The sequence below is a fragment of the Manis javanica genome, chromosome 8 (assembly GCF_040802235.1).
Source record: "Manis javanica isolate MJ-LG chromosome 8, MJ_LKY, whole genome shotgun sequence".
In the NCBI taxonomy this organism is placed as follows: domain Eukaryota; kingdom Metazoa; phylum Chordata; class Mammalia; order Pholidota; family Manidae; genus Manis; species Manis javanica.
Window position 1 is genome coordinate 111,727,538 of NC_133163.1, and position 17,056 is coordinate 111,744,593.

General features: G+C 41.0%; 1 protein-coding gene across 9 annotated transcripts in view; it reads left to right on the top strand.

Moving 5' to 3' along the window:
- The window catches only part of TLN2 (talin 2), a 440,089-nt gene that overhangs the window by 250,530 nt on the left and 172,503 nt on the right, over positions 1 to 17,056 (top strand). For all 9 annotated transcript variants that reach the window (XM_073211939.1, XM_073211935.1, XM_073211941.1 and 6 more), the window contains 5 exons: positions 1,573 to 1,670; positions 2,846 to 2,975; positions 3,718 to 3,870; positions 5,558 to 5,700; positions 7,354 to 7,481. In XM_073211939.1, coding sequence (XP_073068040.1) covers positions 1,573 to 1,670; positions 2,846 to 2,975; positions 3,718 to 3,870; positions 5,558 to 5,700; positions 7,354 to 7,481 — 652 coding nt within the window. The remainder of the gene's footprint in view (positions 1 to 1,572; positions 1,671 to 2,845; positions 2,976 to 3,717; positions 3,871 to 5,557; positions 5,701 to 7,353; positions 7,482 to 17,056) is intronic.

Consider the following 17,056-nt stretch of genomic DNA (forward strand, 5'->3'; position numbering starts at 1 on the left):
AATTGCCTCCTGTGTAAGGTTTTTGGTAACAATGACCACAACTTCCATTGAGTTCTCATCATCATCACGTCCTCTGTCATGACCCCTCCATATGTCAGCATCATGCCCTGCAGTTTACAAGTCATTTTTTGATATTTCATTTTTCCTATAAAGTACGAATGAAGCTGCCCTGACAATTATTGCTTTGTATGTCCTGAGCTCCAACAGCATGAAAACTTTCTACTCTAGCAGCCTGAAGAAATCTGGAACTGCCATCAGGACCCTGGACAAACCTTGTATTTCAAGTACTTTGAAAAGACTTTATAGACTTTCTCCCTAACCTTAAAAAAAATTCATGATATGTTTTGTATAATGTTTGGATAAACCACAGAACACCGTTAATCTGCGTTTAAACAAAAGCCATTCATAAAATTTTATTTTCCATTTCCCTTTGTCTTCTTCCTACATTTCCTTCTTTTATTTAGTGTTTCACTGAAACTTGAGAAATTAGGATTATTCCTAAATTAATAAGCTTTTAGTGTGAAAATGGGGTTAAACTTATCTTAAAAATTGGAAACAGAAAAATTAAACATTCGAAGACAATTATAGGTTGGCATGGGTCTTCTTAAAAAGACCTATTACTCACAAAACTGCTAACTGTTTGTTCTAAGAATGCTATTTATATTATTCAAAGCACTCTGTTATTTCTAGATTACCCAAAATAAAATATGCCCACATCCCCAGCCTTATTCCAAAATCTGTCTAATCATTTCTGGTGCTTTTACTTTTGTTACTGATTTTCTCTCAGACTTTTAAACATTTCTTTGGGTCAGATTGCTATATAGCTGTGGTGAAGATATAAACCTTTACAGATCTTGAATTTTTTCCTGAGAAACACCTGGAGCTCTGACCCTCCCCTAGGTCTCTAAGGTCTCCTTGAGTCACTCTTAGGAAGAGAGGAGTCTTTGCACAGGAGATGATACTTCTTTCCTCCTGCCATGACCCTCTTGGACTTCCTGGGTCAGACTGGGGGATTTCTATGGAGAACACAGGGTTTAGTTTTCCAACTTTATTCATAATTTGGTGGTGTGGGGAGCAGGGTCTTCATCTCCAGGGAAGTCCTCTCACCTCTCTTTCAGAATGCTGTGCTGAGATGCTGGCAGGATTATTCCAAGTGTGCAGGCTCTGTCAGTCCCTCTCTGCCTGAGTGGCTGTGGGCTTAAGTGATCACTTCCTCCATTTCTCCATGGCTATCTTGTCACTCTTTATGGGCTCTTGGCCTGGGTTTTATAGCACGTGATAGGGAACAAAGCCCAATTCAGTTAGAAAGACATTTGGACTGCTTTGTTCTTCCTTCTCCCTACATTTTAGACACAACTACTGCCCACTGATTTTAAGAAATCCGAGTCTTATCTGGGGTATTTTGCAGCCCAGCAATTAGTCCCAGTGGCTGCCCGTGTTCTTAAAACAAAACATGTCTCTGACAAAGGAGAACACCCACATCCTGGCCAAGCTAACAGACTCAGGGCTTGGGAGTCAGTGATGGCCTCGGAATCACTTTGTCTTTTATTTTTCCTTCTACTTATCGTCCAGCTTCTGACTATGGGCTATTTCTCTCGGATGAAGACCCGAGGAAAGGAATTTGGCTGGAAGCAGGCAGAACACTGGATTACTACATGTTGCGAAATGGGGTATGCTGCCCGTCTGCTTTTGCTTTTTTGTCCCTTTGTCCCTGGGCCTTCCATAGGAGCCAGCATTATAATGCTTCAAAGAAAAGGAGAGACCAGACCATCTATTTTGATTCAAGGGCATCTTTTAATAGTTTCGATGTAATGTACTTTGTCCAGATCGTGATTGTGATAAAAAATACCAGCCGTCCAAATTCTTGAAACTCCACAGGGTAATTAAGTAGTATGGTTAGTATTTTAAGTTCTTTCTGTGTGCCACTGTTGGCCTTTGTAGTTAGGAAATTGAGATACAGCATCTTTCTGCATGTATGTAGAAAGTGTCCTGGCGATAGCCGATAGAAAGTAAGGAAAGATTAGAGAGAAAACAAATAATCCTAAAGGTAGGAGGACATTCAATATTAATCAGTGTTCCTTTTTTGTAAAAGAAAGACTGTTTTAGATATGTTTAATAACTCAGTAACAACAAAAAATGGTTGTTATGGAAATGGAGAGAGATAATGAATAAAAAAGTGTTATATGCTCTGTTCAGCCTAACCCTGAGATACTGGGTTTAGTATATGGAATGCACTTATGAATTTGTTTAATATTTCATAGAGCAAGAGTGAAGTAGATGGTGCCAATTAATTTTTTTCTTTCCAACTCTATTGTTATGTGTAGCAAAAAAAAATTATCATTCAAAAATAACTCCCAATTTCTTACCCCTGTTTGGCCATACCATTACTGTGAAAATCACTTCTACTGTGATAAACTGCTCCTATGAAGAATTATGGAGTATTATTTATGTTCTTCATGACTATATATAGATATTCACATATACATATATATATATATTTTTTTTTCAGAAGTAAGTAGGAATTTTCCTCTCTAAACCTCATTAGATAGATATATGATTCCTAGCCTTTCAGGAGGACATATGTTACTTTATCTTTACAGAGGTTAGGTTTCAATAATTATGAGCTATAAATACTACTTCTTTGTGTCCAATTTGACTATCAGATTTTTAAAAAATCCTTATAAGAGCAATTATTAAACACTGGGGTTTCTGTATTAGCAGAAAAATCTCATAAAAACCCTGAAGGAGAAAAATCAGAGTGTGCCAGGGAAAATTCATTTTTTAAAGAAAATTGTTCAAATTTAGTTTCCACACAGTGTGAAAAGGTTATGTGGTTTTGCTCTAGGATATTTTGGAATACAAAAAGAAACAGAGACCTCAGAAAATCCGGATGCTGGATGGATCTGTGAAGACAGTGATGGTGGACGACTCGAAGACCGTGGGGGAACTCCTGGTTACTATTTGCAGCAGGATAGGTGAGTGTTCGCATGCCCGGGTTCTGGTTTGTGTCACCTCTGTTCGGTGTCTGGGCAGTCTTGAATGTGTTCTGGCACACGATTTTTGCCCAGTCCCAAGAGAGTGTGATCATTCTCCCAATACGCAAGCCCATGAGCTGGTATTGTAAATACTTGAATTTCTCACTGAGTCAAAATTGAGAGCTTTTATTTCCATTTCAAAAACAAAAGGAATTCTCAAGTTGAAAACAATGTGTCTGAAATAATTTAATTCGGTCTCCACCCATTTCTGGGATTCTGTGCAGGCATGGCAGGCATGCAGCGTCTCCTTGAACACGATTGTCACACAGCTCTTCCTCTGGCAGTGTGTTAATCTCCTCAGGCAGCAGGTCTGTCTCCTATGTGAAGTCTTGCGAATATTTGAGGAAAGTAGCCTGGCCTGTCATAGTTTTCCCTTCAGACAAAGGAAGCCCATTTGTTCAGCCACTCCTTGTTTGTCTTGTCTTGTTCTGCATGATCTCTACTTTGTACTTGCTTTTCAAAAATCTACAGAATTGAACATGACATTGCGAATGTGACTTAACTAGCTGAAAATTCTTCCTTTTGGCCAATTATATGATGGGTGCCCTGAGGGTGGCACCCCACCCTCACCTTGGTAAGGCTTCTCTCTCTCCTTTGCCACAGGGGACTTCCTGGAGCGCTAGAGGCCCCAGGCTGAAAGGCATGTGATACCCGATGATTATGATCTAATTTATATTTTTAGGAATAACAAACTATGAAGAATATTCTTTAATCCAAGAAACAATTGAAGAAAAGAAAGAGGAAGGGACAGGCACGCTAAAAAAAGACAGGACACTGTTACGAGATGAAAGGAAAATGGAGAAGTTGAAGGCCAAGCTTCACACGGATGATGACTGTGAGTGTCTGAGAGGGAAGTGTGATACAGGCACATGGCTTGGCTAAGCTTCACTCCCTTCCATCATCTATGTGACCCGGGACAGGGATATTTTCTTTAGTCATTACATCTGTAAATATTTTAGTCATTGCCACTAAAAGATGAAGATTTTTGAGAAAAATAATAAAGTGACTATAATACCATTTCATATAAAAAGAAGTAATCTCTTAATACCAAATATACAAATCATGTCACATTTTCTCCACTGTCTTCGACAAGACCTTTCTTAAACAGTTTATTTGGACTAGGGACCAAAGAAGGCTGGATGATAGATTGTTCAACTCTTTTAATCTAAAGGCTTTTCCTCCATGTATTGTTTTTCCTTGGAATATTTTGGGGAAAGAAACCAGTTGTTATTTGTATGTTGTTTTCTACAGTCTGGATTTTATTGATTTGCATTCCTGTGATGTCACCTAACACGTTCTTCTGTCCCTTTTAATTTGAAAGCCTCATCAGACTTGTGTGTATGTATGCTTTTAAAATAAAGATTCCTTATGTGGTACTGAGTACTTGCATCAGGAAGTTAAATCTGGCTGTCTCCTTTTTTGTGATGTTAGCAGCCATTGATGACCATTGCTTAGATCCATTATTTCCTTAGGGGGTTACAAGATGGTAATATAATTCTCTCATGAGAAAGTCCTTTCCTTTGGCCACACAATTAGTATTTAGAAAAGCCAGGATGTACACTCCATTTGTCCCCAGAGCCTGTTCCTCGTGCACCTGGCCACCTGACACCCCACCTCCCAGGTGGTCTTACTTCGTGCAGGATTTACGTGGACCTTCCCAGCCTCTGTCTTCCTCTTTTCTTGCTGCTGCGCTGGAAAGATGTCATGGTCGTCATGCTTATTGAAATGCGGTGGGGCTTGCATTTCCACTGACCCTTTCTCCAGTTTTTTTTTTCTGCCCCATTTGATTTCCCGTTGCATACTTCTTTCCAAGTGAAACTTTAGTAGACAAATCCTTAGGATTTTTATAATGTGCATGATACTCTCTGAGATACTGTGGGAGATGAGGGCAATCTGACATTGCCCCTGCTAAAGATGCTTATAATCTAGTGAGGCTTGTGATAGATTCTTGCACTGTATGTGTTAACTCAGGGAGGAGTGTAGGAATGAGAGATGTGGAAAGTGTCAGGGTGATCCACTCCTGTGCACTCTGATACCAGGTGAGCATTTTGTAAGTGAGATTCAAGCTGGGCCATGGGCAGGGTCTCACCATCCTCTGCATCTTAGTGTCCTGTTCTCCCCTCCTGCCAGTACTTTCATTTTTTTTTTTTTTGTCTTTTGTGCTTAGAATCAGTTAACTCATGCTCAGAGTTTATAAATAATTGCACCTGATGAGACTGAAGTATCTATCTGCTTTTGACTTAAAGGAAAATGCTAACTTGGTTGTCTTGGCATAAAGCACTGATCTTCTTATCTATTGCCCCACCACCACCACCACCACCATGTGTAGTATGTGGATGGTACACGATGGTAAATGTGGGATTAATTTGCCAAGTTAAAAAGCACAGTTGCAATCTAAGAAGTAGCCATAACTGAATGTCAGCATCACAGAAATATGCATCTGTATCACACTGCTATTTTGATAAGTCCCCTTAAACTGAGAGAAGAAATAAACAACTTCTTTCATTTGTCTTGTGTTGCAGTAAATTGGCTGGATCACAGCCGAACCTTCAGAGAACAAGGAGTAGATGAACATGAAACGTTACTGCTAAGACGCAAGTTCTTTTACTCTGATCAGAATGTGGACTCGAGGGACCCTGTGCAGCTGAACTTGCTTTATGTGCAGGTACAGTTTAATGCGCAGACGCAGAGGTGGGTGAGGTTCCAGGAAGCTCCTGGCTGAGGCCTGTGGTGAGCAGGAGCTTGGCTCTGACTGCAGGTCTGCGGCGTGCAGTTTCCAGGGAGCACTGCTCATGGCTCCTCATACCTCTTCTGTTGGGGTGCGGATTGATGTTGGGCATGTGCTGCTGGCCATCCTGAGGAGGTCTTTTCTTGGGCCTCTCAGATTGGGAAGTGGTGGCTGGTACTGCCTCTCTCTGCCTGGATTTGAAGCACTTAACTGGCTCTCTACTTCAAATGCACTAAAACTTTCTTAGCTAGCATCTTAGAAAACAAGCAAATATTGGTCAGAAAATCAGTACATCACATCACATTAACTGAAGGATATTCTCTTAAAAACCTTTTATGTCTTTACCATCAACTAACTGTTGAAACTCAGACAAATCATTTAATTCACCTGAGTTGTAGTTTCCCACTCTGAGATGTGGGCTTTGCACCAGATAATCCCCAAGTTTTCTTCTGACTAAAGAAAAACATCTCTCTTTCTCACTCTCTCACTTCTTTCATTCTTTTCTACTCTTCTTCCCATTCCTCTCAACATTTATCTACTTAACAACCCATAAAATAATGTGGGGGTCAGCAAAATGCAGACATGGTGTCACCTGGGTTTGTAAATAAAGTTTTATTGGAACACAATTCATTGTTCATCATTTACATATCACATGTTGGTAAATCCCCCTATACATCACTTAATTGTTTACATACTATCTGTGGCTCCTGTTGTGTTCCAGTGGCAGAATTCAATAGTTGTGACAGAGAGTATATGGCCAATAAGGTCTAATGTGTTTGCTTCCTGGCCTTTTACAGAAAAGCTTACTGACCTGAGTTAGTGGAGGCATGAAGTAAGTGACATGAAGCAGGCTGGGCAGAAAGAGGCTAGAAGGCCAGAAGGACCGGAGAGAGCCGGACTAAGAAGTGCTTGTTAGTTTAAAGCATAAGGCTGTAGCTTAGAGTATCCATTCAAAGAGTGGTCTGGGAGTCATTTAACTAGAGAAAGGAAAAGACAGGAAGAAAAGGAATAAATAGCAACAACAGTGATGGGTCAAGAGCTACGAGATGGTCTTTGGACATAGTTAGTTCCTGGTTCTGGGACTGTGCATTTGCTTATCATATCCCCTAAATGTCTGCTGTATTGAGTTCCTGTTTGTCTCTGTCCCTCTTTCCTCCCTTCCCCCTTATACTACACTGGTCTTTATCTGGGGATGGTTGTTGGGTTGATGTCACCTCTAGATAATTTTTGTTAGCTATAAGATTTAGCATAAAAAGTCTATTTCTGTTTCCTTCTCTTTGAACCTTGTCATTTTGCAGGGATTTCCCTTTGCCCCTTTATTTTTCATCACCACTTCTACTTTACTAGATTATATTCAAGCTTTAGTTTAAATACACTGGACACTGATGACACTTTCCATACAGGCAATTTGGGGCAAAGACTTATTTTCTTTTTGCCTTCATCCTACTGCGCCACCATCATGTGCGGTGTACTGTGTCCCTGTGGGCTGCCTGCCGTACTTCCGCTTGCTCCACTCAGGCGCAGGAATGTCAGTGGAGAGGACACATCACTTCTCCAAGCTCATGATGCTTTTTCCTTCTTGTGTTTCAGGCTCGGGACGATATCCTGAATGGTTCCCACCCCGTCTCCTTTGAGAAAGCTTGTGAATTTGGTGGATTTCAAGCCCAGATACAATTTGGACCTCATGTGGAGCATAAACACAAACCAGGATTCTTAGAGTAAATGACCTTTTGTTTTTCTCTTTTCTCCTCTTATTTTCACTGTTTATTTTTGAGCTAGCTCTGCAAAACACCCACCCTAGTTTCAATCAGTTGTGAGATTGTTAGCTCAATTGAGTGTATGATCAAATTTGTGGAGCTTGGGGAAAGCAAGAGGCATTGGAAATTCAGTGTCGGCAGGACTGTGAAGGTTCTCTGCTCCAAGCTGAGGCAGTGTGCGATTTGCTCTAGACCAGAGCCTGCAGCACCCGGCCTCGCTATCACATCCCCTGTCCTAGAGTGTCTCTGGAGGGCCTCACTTCCTCCATCTTCTGAAACCTCTGCCCATTACAACATCCCTTCTTCATCTTGAGCCAAATTTTGTCACCTTTCATTTCTTTTTAAGAGTCCTCTATGAGAAGAACAGAGTGTAGAAGAGAGAGCTTCACATTCTTTATTACAACCTTATGCATTCTTCATTGCTCTGAGAGTGTGATGTCACATGAATACTTGGTCCACCCTTTCACCCATCTAGTCCTCAGTTCTCTTGTCTAAAATGATGCGGGTATGTTTTCTGGCTCAGTACTCAGAGATTCAAGAGAAAGCGAGCCCTACAGATGCGTCAGTGCCCCACAGAACATGGGCTCCAGGATTGGGCTTCCAGCAGCCTCCGTCTGTACGCGGCTGGCTGTGTGAAGCACTCTTTCCTCTGTTTTGATCTGGGCCTCTCCAAGGCTTCTGTGCATTTCTTCTTCTGGTATTGTTCCTTTTCTTCATCTGCCCCAAACCCCACCTTTTCTGTCTCTCATCTGCTTCCTCTTGGGACAGGTGAAACATTTTGCTGAGCCAAAAAAAAAAATCACTCCAGAGAGTCTTGACATGATCAGTATCATGCTGTTACCCCAGGGTGAGCTTGGAGAGACTAGAAGTGGGGACCGGACATGAACTACGACAGGGTGGGTGGGCGTTAGCTTCTCTGTAGAACTCCCCGGCATGAGGTGTGCTGAGTAGATCAACCAGTGCATAGTGTCCAAGTGTACCGAGGGGAGAGGATAATGTAAATACTTATTTGGCCTCTGCCCCCTCTTTTGCTTTGATGGAAACCTGGAGCAGAATAAGAAGAAAATGTAACTTCTCTCCTGATGGCAGAGAATGCGCGGCCCACATGCTCCTTAGTCTGAACTGAGTTGTTAGGAAAGAACTCTACCCTTCAGTCAGTGATTCCCAGGGAGCCTTTCCCAAGTGATACTTCGTCTTATAATATGTCCTGTGGTGAGCTTGTGTCTGAAAATGGCTCTGAACAGGTCCTGTCACTTATTTTGTTCTATATTCTCCAAACTCACCGTATGGCCCAGTGTTCGTCAGGGCCCATTTATACCCAGTCTGGCTTCCCTTCTGCAGGAGCCATGGGAAGCTTGCCCTTCTCTCTGCTCTGTGACACCCCAGGCACCTTACGGAAGACCATGGGCACATGATGTTTTAGTCCTGTCCCATTCCCACACTCTAACCTCACAGTTGGTCCCTCAGGTACACTTGGTGGCATAATCCTGTGGATTGTGGCCAAGGAAACTGATAAACACCAAGAACCAATTAGGCCCTGGAGGAACCAAAATACTTTGTTTCTGTTTCTTTAAATTACTGTAGAAAAGGAGAAATTAGAGAGAAGATTTATGAATCAAAGGTTTTTAAATGCTTACCTATTTTGAGGCTTTGATAGCTTCTCCTCAAGTCCCGTGGCCCCAATGAGGTGATGTGACTGTAGCCATGCATTGGCTAAAATGATGATGCTACTTTGGCCATTTCATCAATGCCTTTTCTCTAGACCTTTGGGACAGCTAATTCTCAGGGTCCTCTTGTGAACGGAGGAAGCAGTTTCCTTAATGCAACAGATGTGGAAGCAACAGCACCGAGGGGAGAAGTGTTTCATACAGTTACACAGTTTTTCTGCAGGGAGCTTCTGACGTCTCTCACTGGACCCTATGATTTGCCCTTACCTTCCGAGCAAAGTTGCCCCTTTCACTGATCTCCCAATATGCAGCGAAATTAGGAAAGCACTTAAAAATGTGGCTCAAATGTCTTTAGGTGTCTCTCCTAGTGTCACTGGTGATGCTAACTACACCACAGTGAATGTTGTACCGCTGACTGCTCGTGTGCAGGTAACACACTATCAGAGCACCTCCTGCAATGTACGGGCCTAGTGAATGCTGCAGACCTGTCCTGCAGCAAGGCATCCTTTTCTTAATAATCTGAGGTAGCCAAGGTTAAGTAGTCGTACTTGGTCAGCTTTCTTATTTCTGAGATTGTAATACGAAGCTCATGCCTCTAGTGTATGTGTATCCATACTCAGATTCCAAATTAAAACAAGCTTATGCCTGGTGGCAATTATTTTTCCTTATGAATTTGATTTACTTTTTCATTAGACCAAATCTAGTCTAGGTAATGAAGCATTTTCATTTAATGTAGTTGTTTAATTGTGTACATTATTGCACATACTGTATAGGTAAACTTCCTGAGGATGGTCATCTCCTCTTAATTAAAATAAAACAGTGACGTCTGTTTCCCTGAGGGCATGTTGGATAGCTGGAGCCTGTTTAGGGATAATATGCCTGGACTGTCCCCAGTGACAGGTTGGGCTGTGTTTGCCAGCCGTTCTATGTTCCCCATCAAGCTTTTCATATGTACTATCTGCTTGAGCTATTCAGAGTTTAAAAAAAAATAGTGAGAAGGTTGGACTTAGCACAGAGCCGGGATGAAGATACAATCAGGCAGAGATTTCAGCCACATTGCTTCTGGATGAGATGCATAGAGGTATGTCTAAGTAGTCCATTTCATTTAATTTTTTGAAAACGTGTTTAACAGAGGTCCTCAAAGCAGACTGTGGACCTCTTGATGAGATTTTTTTCCACCTTTTTAGACCTTTAATGATTTCTGGACTCAGAAATAATAAATTTAGAATAATAAAAATCGAAGACTATAAAATATTTTCAGTTTCTGGGGGGTAAAGGATTATATTTAATGTCCCCCATATGTTCTCTTATATGGGGAAAGTAGGTGCATGAGAGATGGAGACAGAAGCGAGGCACAGGACCAGGGAGAGCTAGAAACCAGAAAACCAAGCCAATCCTCCCAAATCTGGTCTGATATGCTTTCTCTACATGACAGGAGTCCAAGAAAAGGACATTTTAATAGATCATGAAGTATAGACAATCCAATCCAATGATCATATGTATATTTTTGCCCTTTCTATATTCTGAAAATGCTTGCAGAAAGCATGCTAGACGGTGTTATTTAATTCATTGAGGATGTGTTAATGTGTATTCTCTTGTGCCAAATATAGGGAAAAATAAAGGAGATATTATATACTAATTCTTTGCTGCTTTTGAGACTGTAGTCTATTTGGCAAATAAACATATGAAATTGTTGTTATGGCAAGCCAAAACGTGGCTCTGATTTCAACAAGGTCTAATCTTTAACTATGTTTTGAATGCAGAATAGTCTATTTAGGATTTGAAAAGGTTGAAGTGCAGACTATATGGGGGCTACTGTGAGTTATTTCTAAAAAGGTGGCAGGAGGATGGTGCAAGAAGCAAGGCTGACCAAAGAACTTGGCAAAACAGAAGGAAAATCTAAAGAAGAATTAGCTTTTAAAACAGCAACAACAAAAACTCTTACAATAATGACTACCTTCAAGGCCCTTAAAAACATGGTGGAGGACTTTAAACAGTGATCATAGTCAAAGCCTTCTGTGGACCTTATTGTATCAAGAAGATTCAATGTCCTCACAAACTTTAGACCTTAAGTACATGTGGTAAAATTGAAGGCAGCTCTAGGTAATGGATATAGAGTATTCACTGTATGATTCTTTGAATATTCTGTGTGTTTAAGATTTTTCATAACAAAATGTAACAAAAATCAATTTACCTACGAATGGAACTTGCAAAAATCTCTGAGATCTAACCAAATAATATGATGCTCATTAAAGAGTATAAAAGAAGATCTGAATAAATGGAGTGATTTGCTGTGTTAATATCTACAAAGACTTTTAATGTCATAAAAGCAACTATCCAAACTTACAAGTTCAGTTCAGTTCTGGAATATGCATCAAAATCCTACTTAGTAAGCAATAAGGAAAACTAATCTTAAAATTAATTTGGGTATCTTAAAACTGTTGACATTCAATGGATTAGTCGAGACTCAAGAACAACCAAGGTGAACTGAAGATCCATGGAGGACTCACACAACTATCTCAATTTCCTACCAAACTGTAGTAATTAAAGCACTCTATGTAGGGTGATAAGAGTGCTAAAGGTTGGTAAATCTACCTTTATGAAAATTAAAATATTAGGCAACAGATATTACCAAATTAAGAGTGAAGCCCCAAACTGGAAGTAAAAATTTGCACATTTGCAATGCATACCACCAAGAACAAATTACCATCCGGAAAAAAATTAAAAAGGAGAAAAAAAAATCTTCTAAGAAAAAGATCACCCAGGATACCAATAAGCACTTTAGAGAAGAGGAAATTCAACTGACTTATAAAGACATGGAAAAATAATCAGCCTTGTAAGTAATCCAAAATGCAAAATCAATAAGGATACAGCATTTTGTGTTTATCAGATGGGCACAAATTTAAATGTATGAAAACACCAAAGTGCTTTAGAGAGGAAACAAGACATTTCAGAATACGAATCTGTTGAATTTAAAAATGCATGCCAAGAGAAACAGAATGTATTGTTTATAGATACAAGAAGATGTAGGAACATAATAAAATATGCATGAAAATTAACTTCAAGGAAGTGACTAACATTAGTGAGAGAAAGCAGAATGGTATGGGAATTCAGCTAATTCTATAACCTCTATTTCTTTAAAAGAGACAAAGAGGTAGCAATCATAAAGCAAATATGACAACATGTTGTTCTATATTTATCCTTGGTGAGAAATATAAATTATGAGATATATACTTTTCTGTATATTTCAAATTAACTTTCTTTTTTAACAAGACATTTGCAAAAGTCTCCAGGTGAGGTGATAAAAGTTTGTATTGACTGAGGTTGGATTTATTATATGTGGCAAAGGCAAAATTAATAGGTGTCGGAGGTCAAAAAAGCCCCATGCCTCTGCCACAGGAAGCAATGGGTGGGAGCAGGCAGGCAGGCAGGTAGCAGGCTGAGGAGTCCGGGCTCATCCTTGATCACTGCAGGCCCCTCATTCTTTCTGTGCATTCCTTGGGAGTATTTTACTGAGAACAACCCAGGGTGTGATCCTCTGTTGAGGGAAATTTTAGAATGGACTTGGAAATTTTTACCCACAAACGCAAGATAATTCTTCTGTCAGGAAGCAATGCTTTTGACACAGTAGGAGGTCTTAAGTCAGCTTTCCTTTTGGCACCTGTTCAAATACACATTCCTCCTTTGGAGTTGGTCTTCTGTATGCTTTAGTCAGAATAAATTGGGTGTAGATTCTGTTTTCAAATTAACAATGAAGCAGGCAGGCATTTCAGCTTCTGTTTTTCACCAGCTCTGTCTTACTGCCTGTTCTCACCACTACCCACCCACCCAATAGTTTCTTTATTGTTTGCCTCTAAGTGGACAGCCTCGAGGCTGGCCTCTCAATCATGGGAGGTAATGACCATTGAGTGATGCCTTCACTGCTACCTCCTAGCAGCAGTCTCCTGAGGTTGCTGCCTACCTTCCTAACTACATTCAGCCTCCAGAACTTTCAAACCAGGAACCTCTGAACTGATCCAGCCCTCAGCTGCCTGTGAGCCTCAGGGCCAGTTCCCATCTTTACACTGAAGGGCAGCAGGATTGGTCCAAGAAAACTTCTAGGTGGCTGAGATAGGTCCTCAAGCCATTTCCCATGCTCCTCCCATATACCGTCTTCACCCTCTACTTCCACCCTCATCATTTCCCAGCTCAGTCGGTGCTTCCTGCCACCTTTGTTGGCACCTCATTTACCCAGGACTTAACCAGTACTTTGAGTCACACAGACATGTTCCTCTTTGAGGCTGGATTCAAATCCAAGTGTATCTGATTCTATCATGTGAGCCTTTATCCCTTTGTGCCAGGGGTCCTCCAACTTTAGTGTACATCAGAATCATCTAGAGGGCTTGTTGGAACACACACTGCTGTACATCATCTCCAGAGCCTCTCACTCAGCAGGTTGGGGTGAAGCCTAAAAAGCGGCCTTCCTAATACGTTCCCACCTATACCAATGCTGTGGGTCCTGGGACCACACGTTCAGAGCCTAACATGGGGCCAAATTTGAGCTGTTATTGTTAGTCATTTGCTAATGTAACATAAAGGCTGGACTCAGGGTGTTCCAGGCCCTTTGGGGGACACTGTCCCTGCTGCACATCTCTACCTTCCCTCCCTGCCTTCCTCCACCCTGTGCTGGGGAGGCACATCACTGTTTTGTTTGTGTGTTCATACTGATGCCCTCACCCCTCAAGAATGAGGGGATATCCACTGTTTTAAATTCATATGAGCAGCAACACTCCTAGGTAGGAATCCTAACTACTTCTGAGATGATGAAACCAGCTCAGAGAGGTGGTGATGTGCTGGTGGTCACACAACGGCTTGGTGGCAGCTCAGGGACAGGTTGACAACCAGGTAACCTTCCCCCAGTCCCAGCTGCCTCCCAGGTACTTGGATGTTTATTGCCAGACCATAGAATGCCTTTTTTTTGGAATTAGAGAAGCAGCTTAAGTTTTCTGTAAGAAAATGAGGTGTTAGTGAGCACCTGGATTTGAATCTAGACCTTGTTTCCCTAAATGTGTGTATTAGATTCCCCTCCCCTTACTCAGTGGCTTCTAGGCATTTCTAAAAAGTTGTTTGCCACTGCTGTGGTCATTATTACCATTATCTCTTTGGGTGTTTCTGTTATTTTATCCTTTCTCTTTCTGAAGGTTCTGAAAGACCGATTACCTGTTGTCTTTTGACTGAAAGGTAACTTAGCTCCGGGTATTGAGTGACTGGCTAAGCACAGGTCTCTGGAGCCCACAGAGGTTTAGTTGTGATTGAGGGCAACTTCTTTAATGTCACTGAGCCTCATGTTCCATATATAAAATGGGATATTTCTTCCAAGAGCTTTTGTCAGAATTTAATTAGTCTATGCATGTAAAGTAACTGAAATAGTGTTTGATTTTCAATAAATGGTAGCTATTAATAGTGGAGATCCTCTATCAACAGGGTTTAGACTGTTGGTTGAATAATGTAGAAAGTCATTGAAAGTACAGAATCTATGATGTCTACCTCTCTGAAACCCTGTATTTAAATTTTCAACTTACACATTCATTTGCAAATCATTCAACATAGAACCAAGTTGTTTGTTTGTGTGGGTCCCCGGCTTGGGGTTCTAGATGGTCTTTTTTTGTATGAACCATGTCATTTGGGAGAGAATTTAAAGACAATAGTGAAAAAATTTGAAGACAGACTATTTTTAGATATTTATGATTTTTCTTCTCAGGATTTTTTACTCTTCTCACCTCTATCTAATTTAGTAACTTTTTGTAAATACTTAAGGAAGCATTCAGTAGCTTGGCCAGAGCAGAAATGGGGCTCATGAGAGAAGAGTCTGTCGGCTGCAAACTTTCAGGGTCCCATGCATCTTGGAATGCAAAAAGAGCTTTGACTCGCCTGCTATCTAAGTGATGTAGAGGATCTGTTATTGTCCTTAGAAAAGGTGGTACTTCTAACACTGGCAGTAAGGTTTGGAGGAGAAGTCAGGTCTAAATGCTTGCTTTTCAGACTGCTGACATTCTAAGGTGGGATATTTAAGGAGGCAGTGGCAGGGACTTTGCTTGGCCAGAACTTGTGTAATTAGGAGAAAAATTTCAATCAAGCTTGACAATCTGACCCATTTTCTCAAATACTGACAGATTTCACTTGTGTGCATAACCCAGATGCTTAGGCGCCTTCCAGACTTGAGTTAGGTAATCAAAACAACAACTGAGCTGGAACTGCTGCACAGCCGGCTGGCAGGCAGGGATGACAGGCTGCCAGCTCCTTCCAGCTTCACTCCGACACCGTGCACTTCGCCGATTTACTGGGGAAAAATACACACCACACAGCATACACACACTCACTTCGTATTTTAAAATACCTTACAATCAACTCCCCCCAGATCGACCCTTGCAACATTAAGGGGAACACCTCTAGTGCAAGCTTCTGCAAGTTGTTTACAGTACCTACTGAAGAATGGCGGGTGTGCGGGAGGGGGCTGTTAGTTCCCAGAATGTGAATCAAGGGCAGCTTATTGCCACATAGAACTTTCTTGCCACAAATGCCCAACATATTCTACTCATGCCTGGTCACTGGATACTGCCATCTGGTGTCTTCTAGTGACAGTCACTGTTCTAGGGGGTTGGCACTGGTGTTCTGGTAGCTTCACCTAGGTCTCTTTGCTGAAGGCATGGCAGCTACTTTCCAGAGGCCCAGAGCAGTGGCCTAGTCATAATGCTTTTTGCTATTGTTTTAAGTGTGCCCACGGGGAAAGCCTGGAATGCCTGTGTGTTCAGGGGAATCCACTCTTGGTCTGGGAGGTCAGAGGCTTCCAGTACTGACAAGTCCTGTGACCTCAGCTAAGTCACTGTACCTCTCTGTGACTCAGCTTTGGTGCATTTCAGTTCTTTCTGAATCATACATTTTTGTCCATGAAGTTGCTTAATGACAGTCATAATATCTAAGGTGCTGCAGCTTAGATATTTCTTAGATCTTGCCTGCTTACTAACTTGGGGTCTCTGATAAAGCCAGCATGTCCTGCTAATTCTCAGACCTAGATCCCTGAAATTCAGAAAAGGTACTTTACAACTTTTGTCCATTGAAATAGTTTGCAGATTAACCAGACATCATTATTCAAGTTTTAATATAGCCACAACATGGCCCTGCTCCATCCCATCCCTACTTTTTTGCTGGAATATTTTAAAGCAAATCCCAGACAGCGTATCATTTCATCTATCAGTACCTCAGCATATTTTCCTGAAAAATTAAAATTAAATTTTTAAACCCACATAACTACAGATCCATCCTAGCACTCAAAAAAACTCGCAATAATTCTTTAACATCCTCTAATACCCAGACTATGTTAAATCTGCCCCCATTGTCTCAAAAGTGGCATTTTATAATGAGGTCTACAAATTATATATACATATTTTTAAGAACAGCCTTATTGAGGTATAGTTCACATACCATACAATTCACCAATTTAAAGTGTACAATTCAGTGTTTTTTTAGTGTATTTGCAAGATTGTGCAACCATTACCACAATCTAATTTTAGAACAATTTTGATCCTCCCAAAATAAGCCTGGTCCATTAGCAGTCACTCCCAAGTTCCCCATTCCCATCCCAGCTTTTGCAACCACTAATCTTGTCTGTACAGATTGCCTGCTCTGCACTTTTCATATAAATGGAATCATGTAAATGATGGTCTGTTGTGAGGGGTGTCTATCACTTAGCACGGTGTTTCCAAGTTGTAGCATGTACCATACTTAATTCTTTTTTATTGTTGAATAACATTCCATTATATGGATAAACCACATTTTGTTCATCCATCAGTTGAAATACATTGAGTTGTTTCCACCTTTTGGCTACTCTAA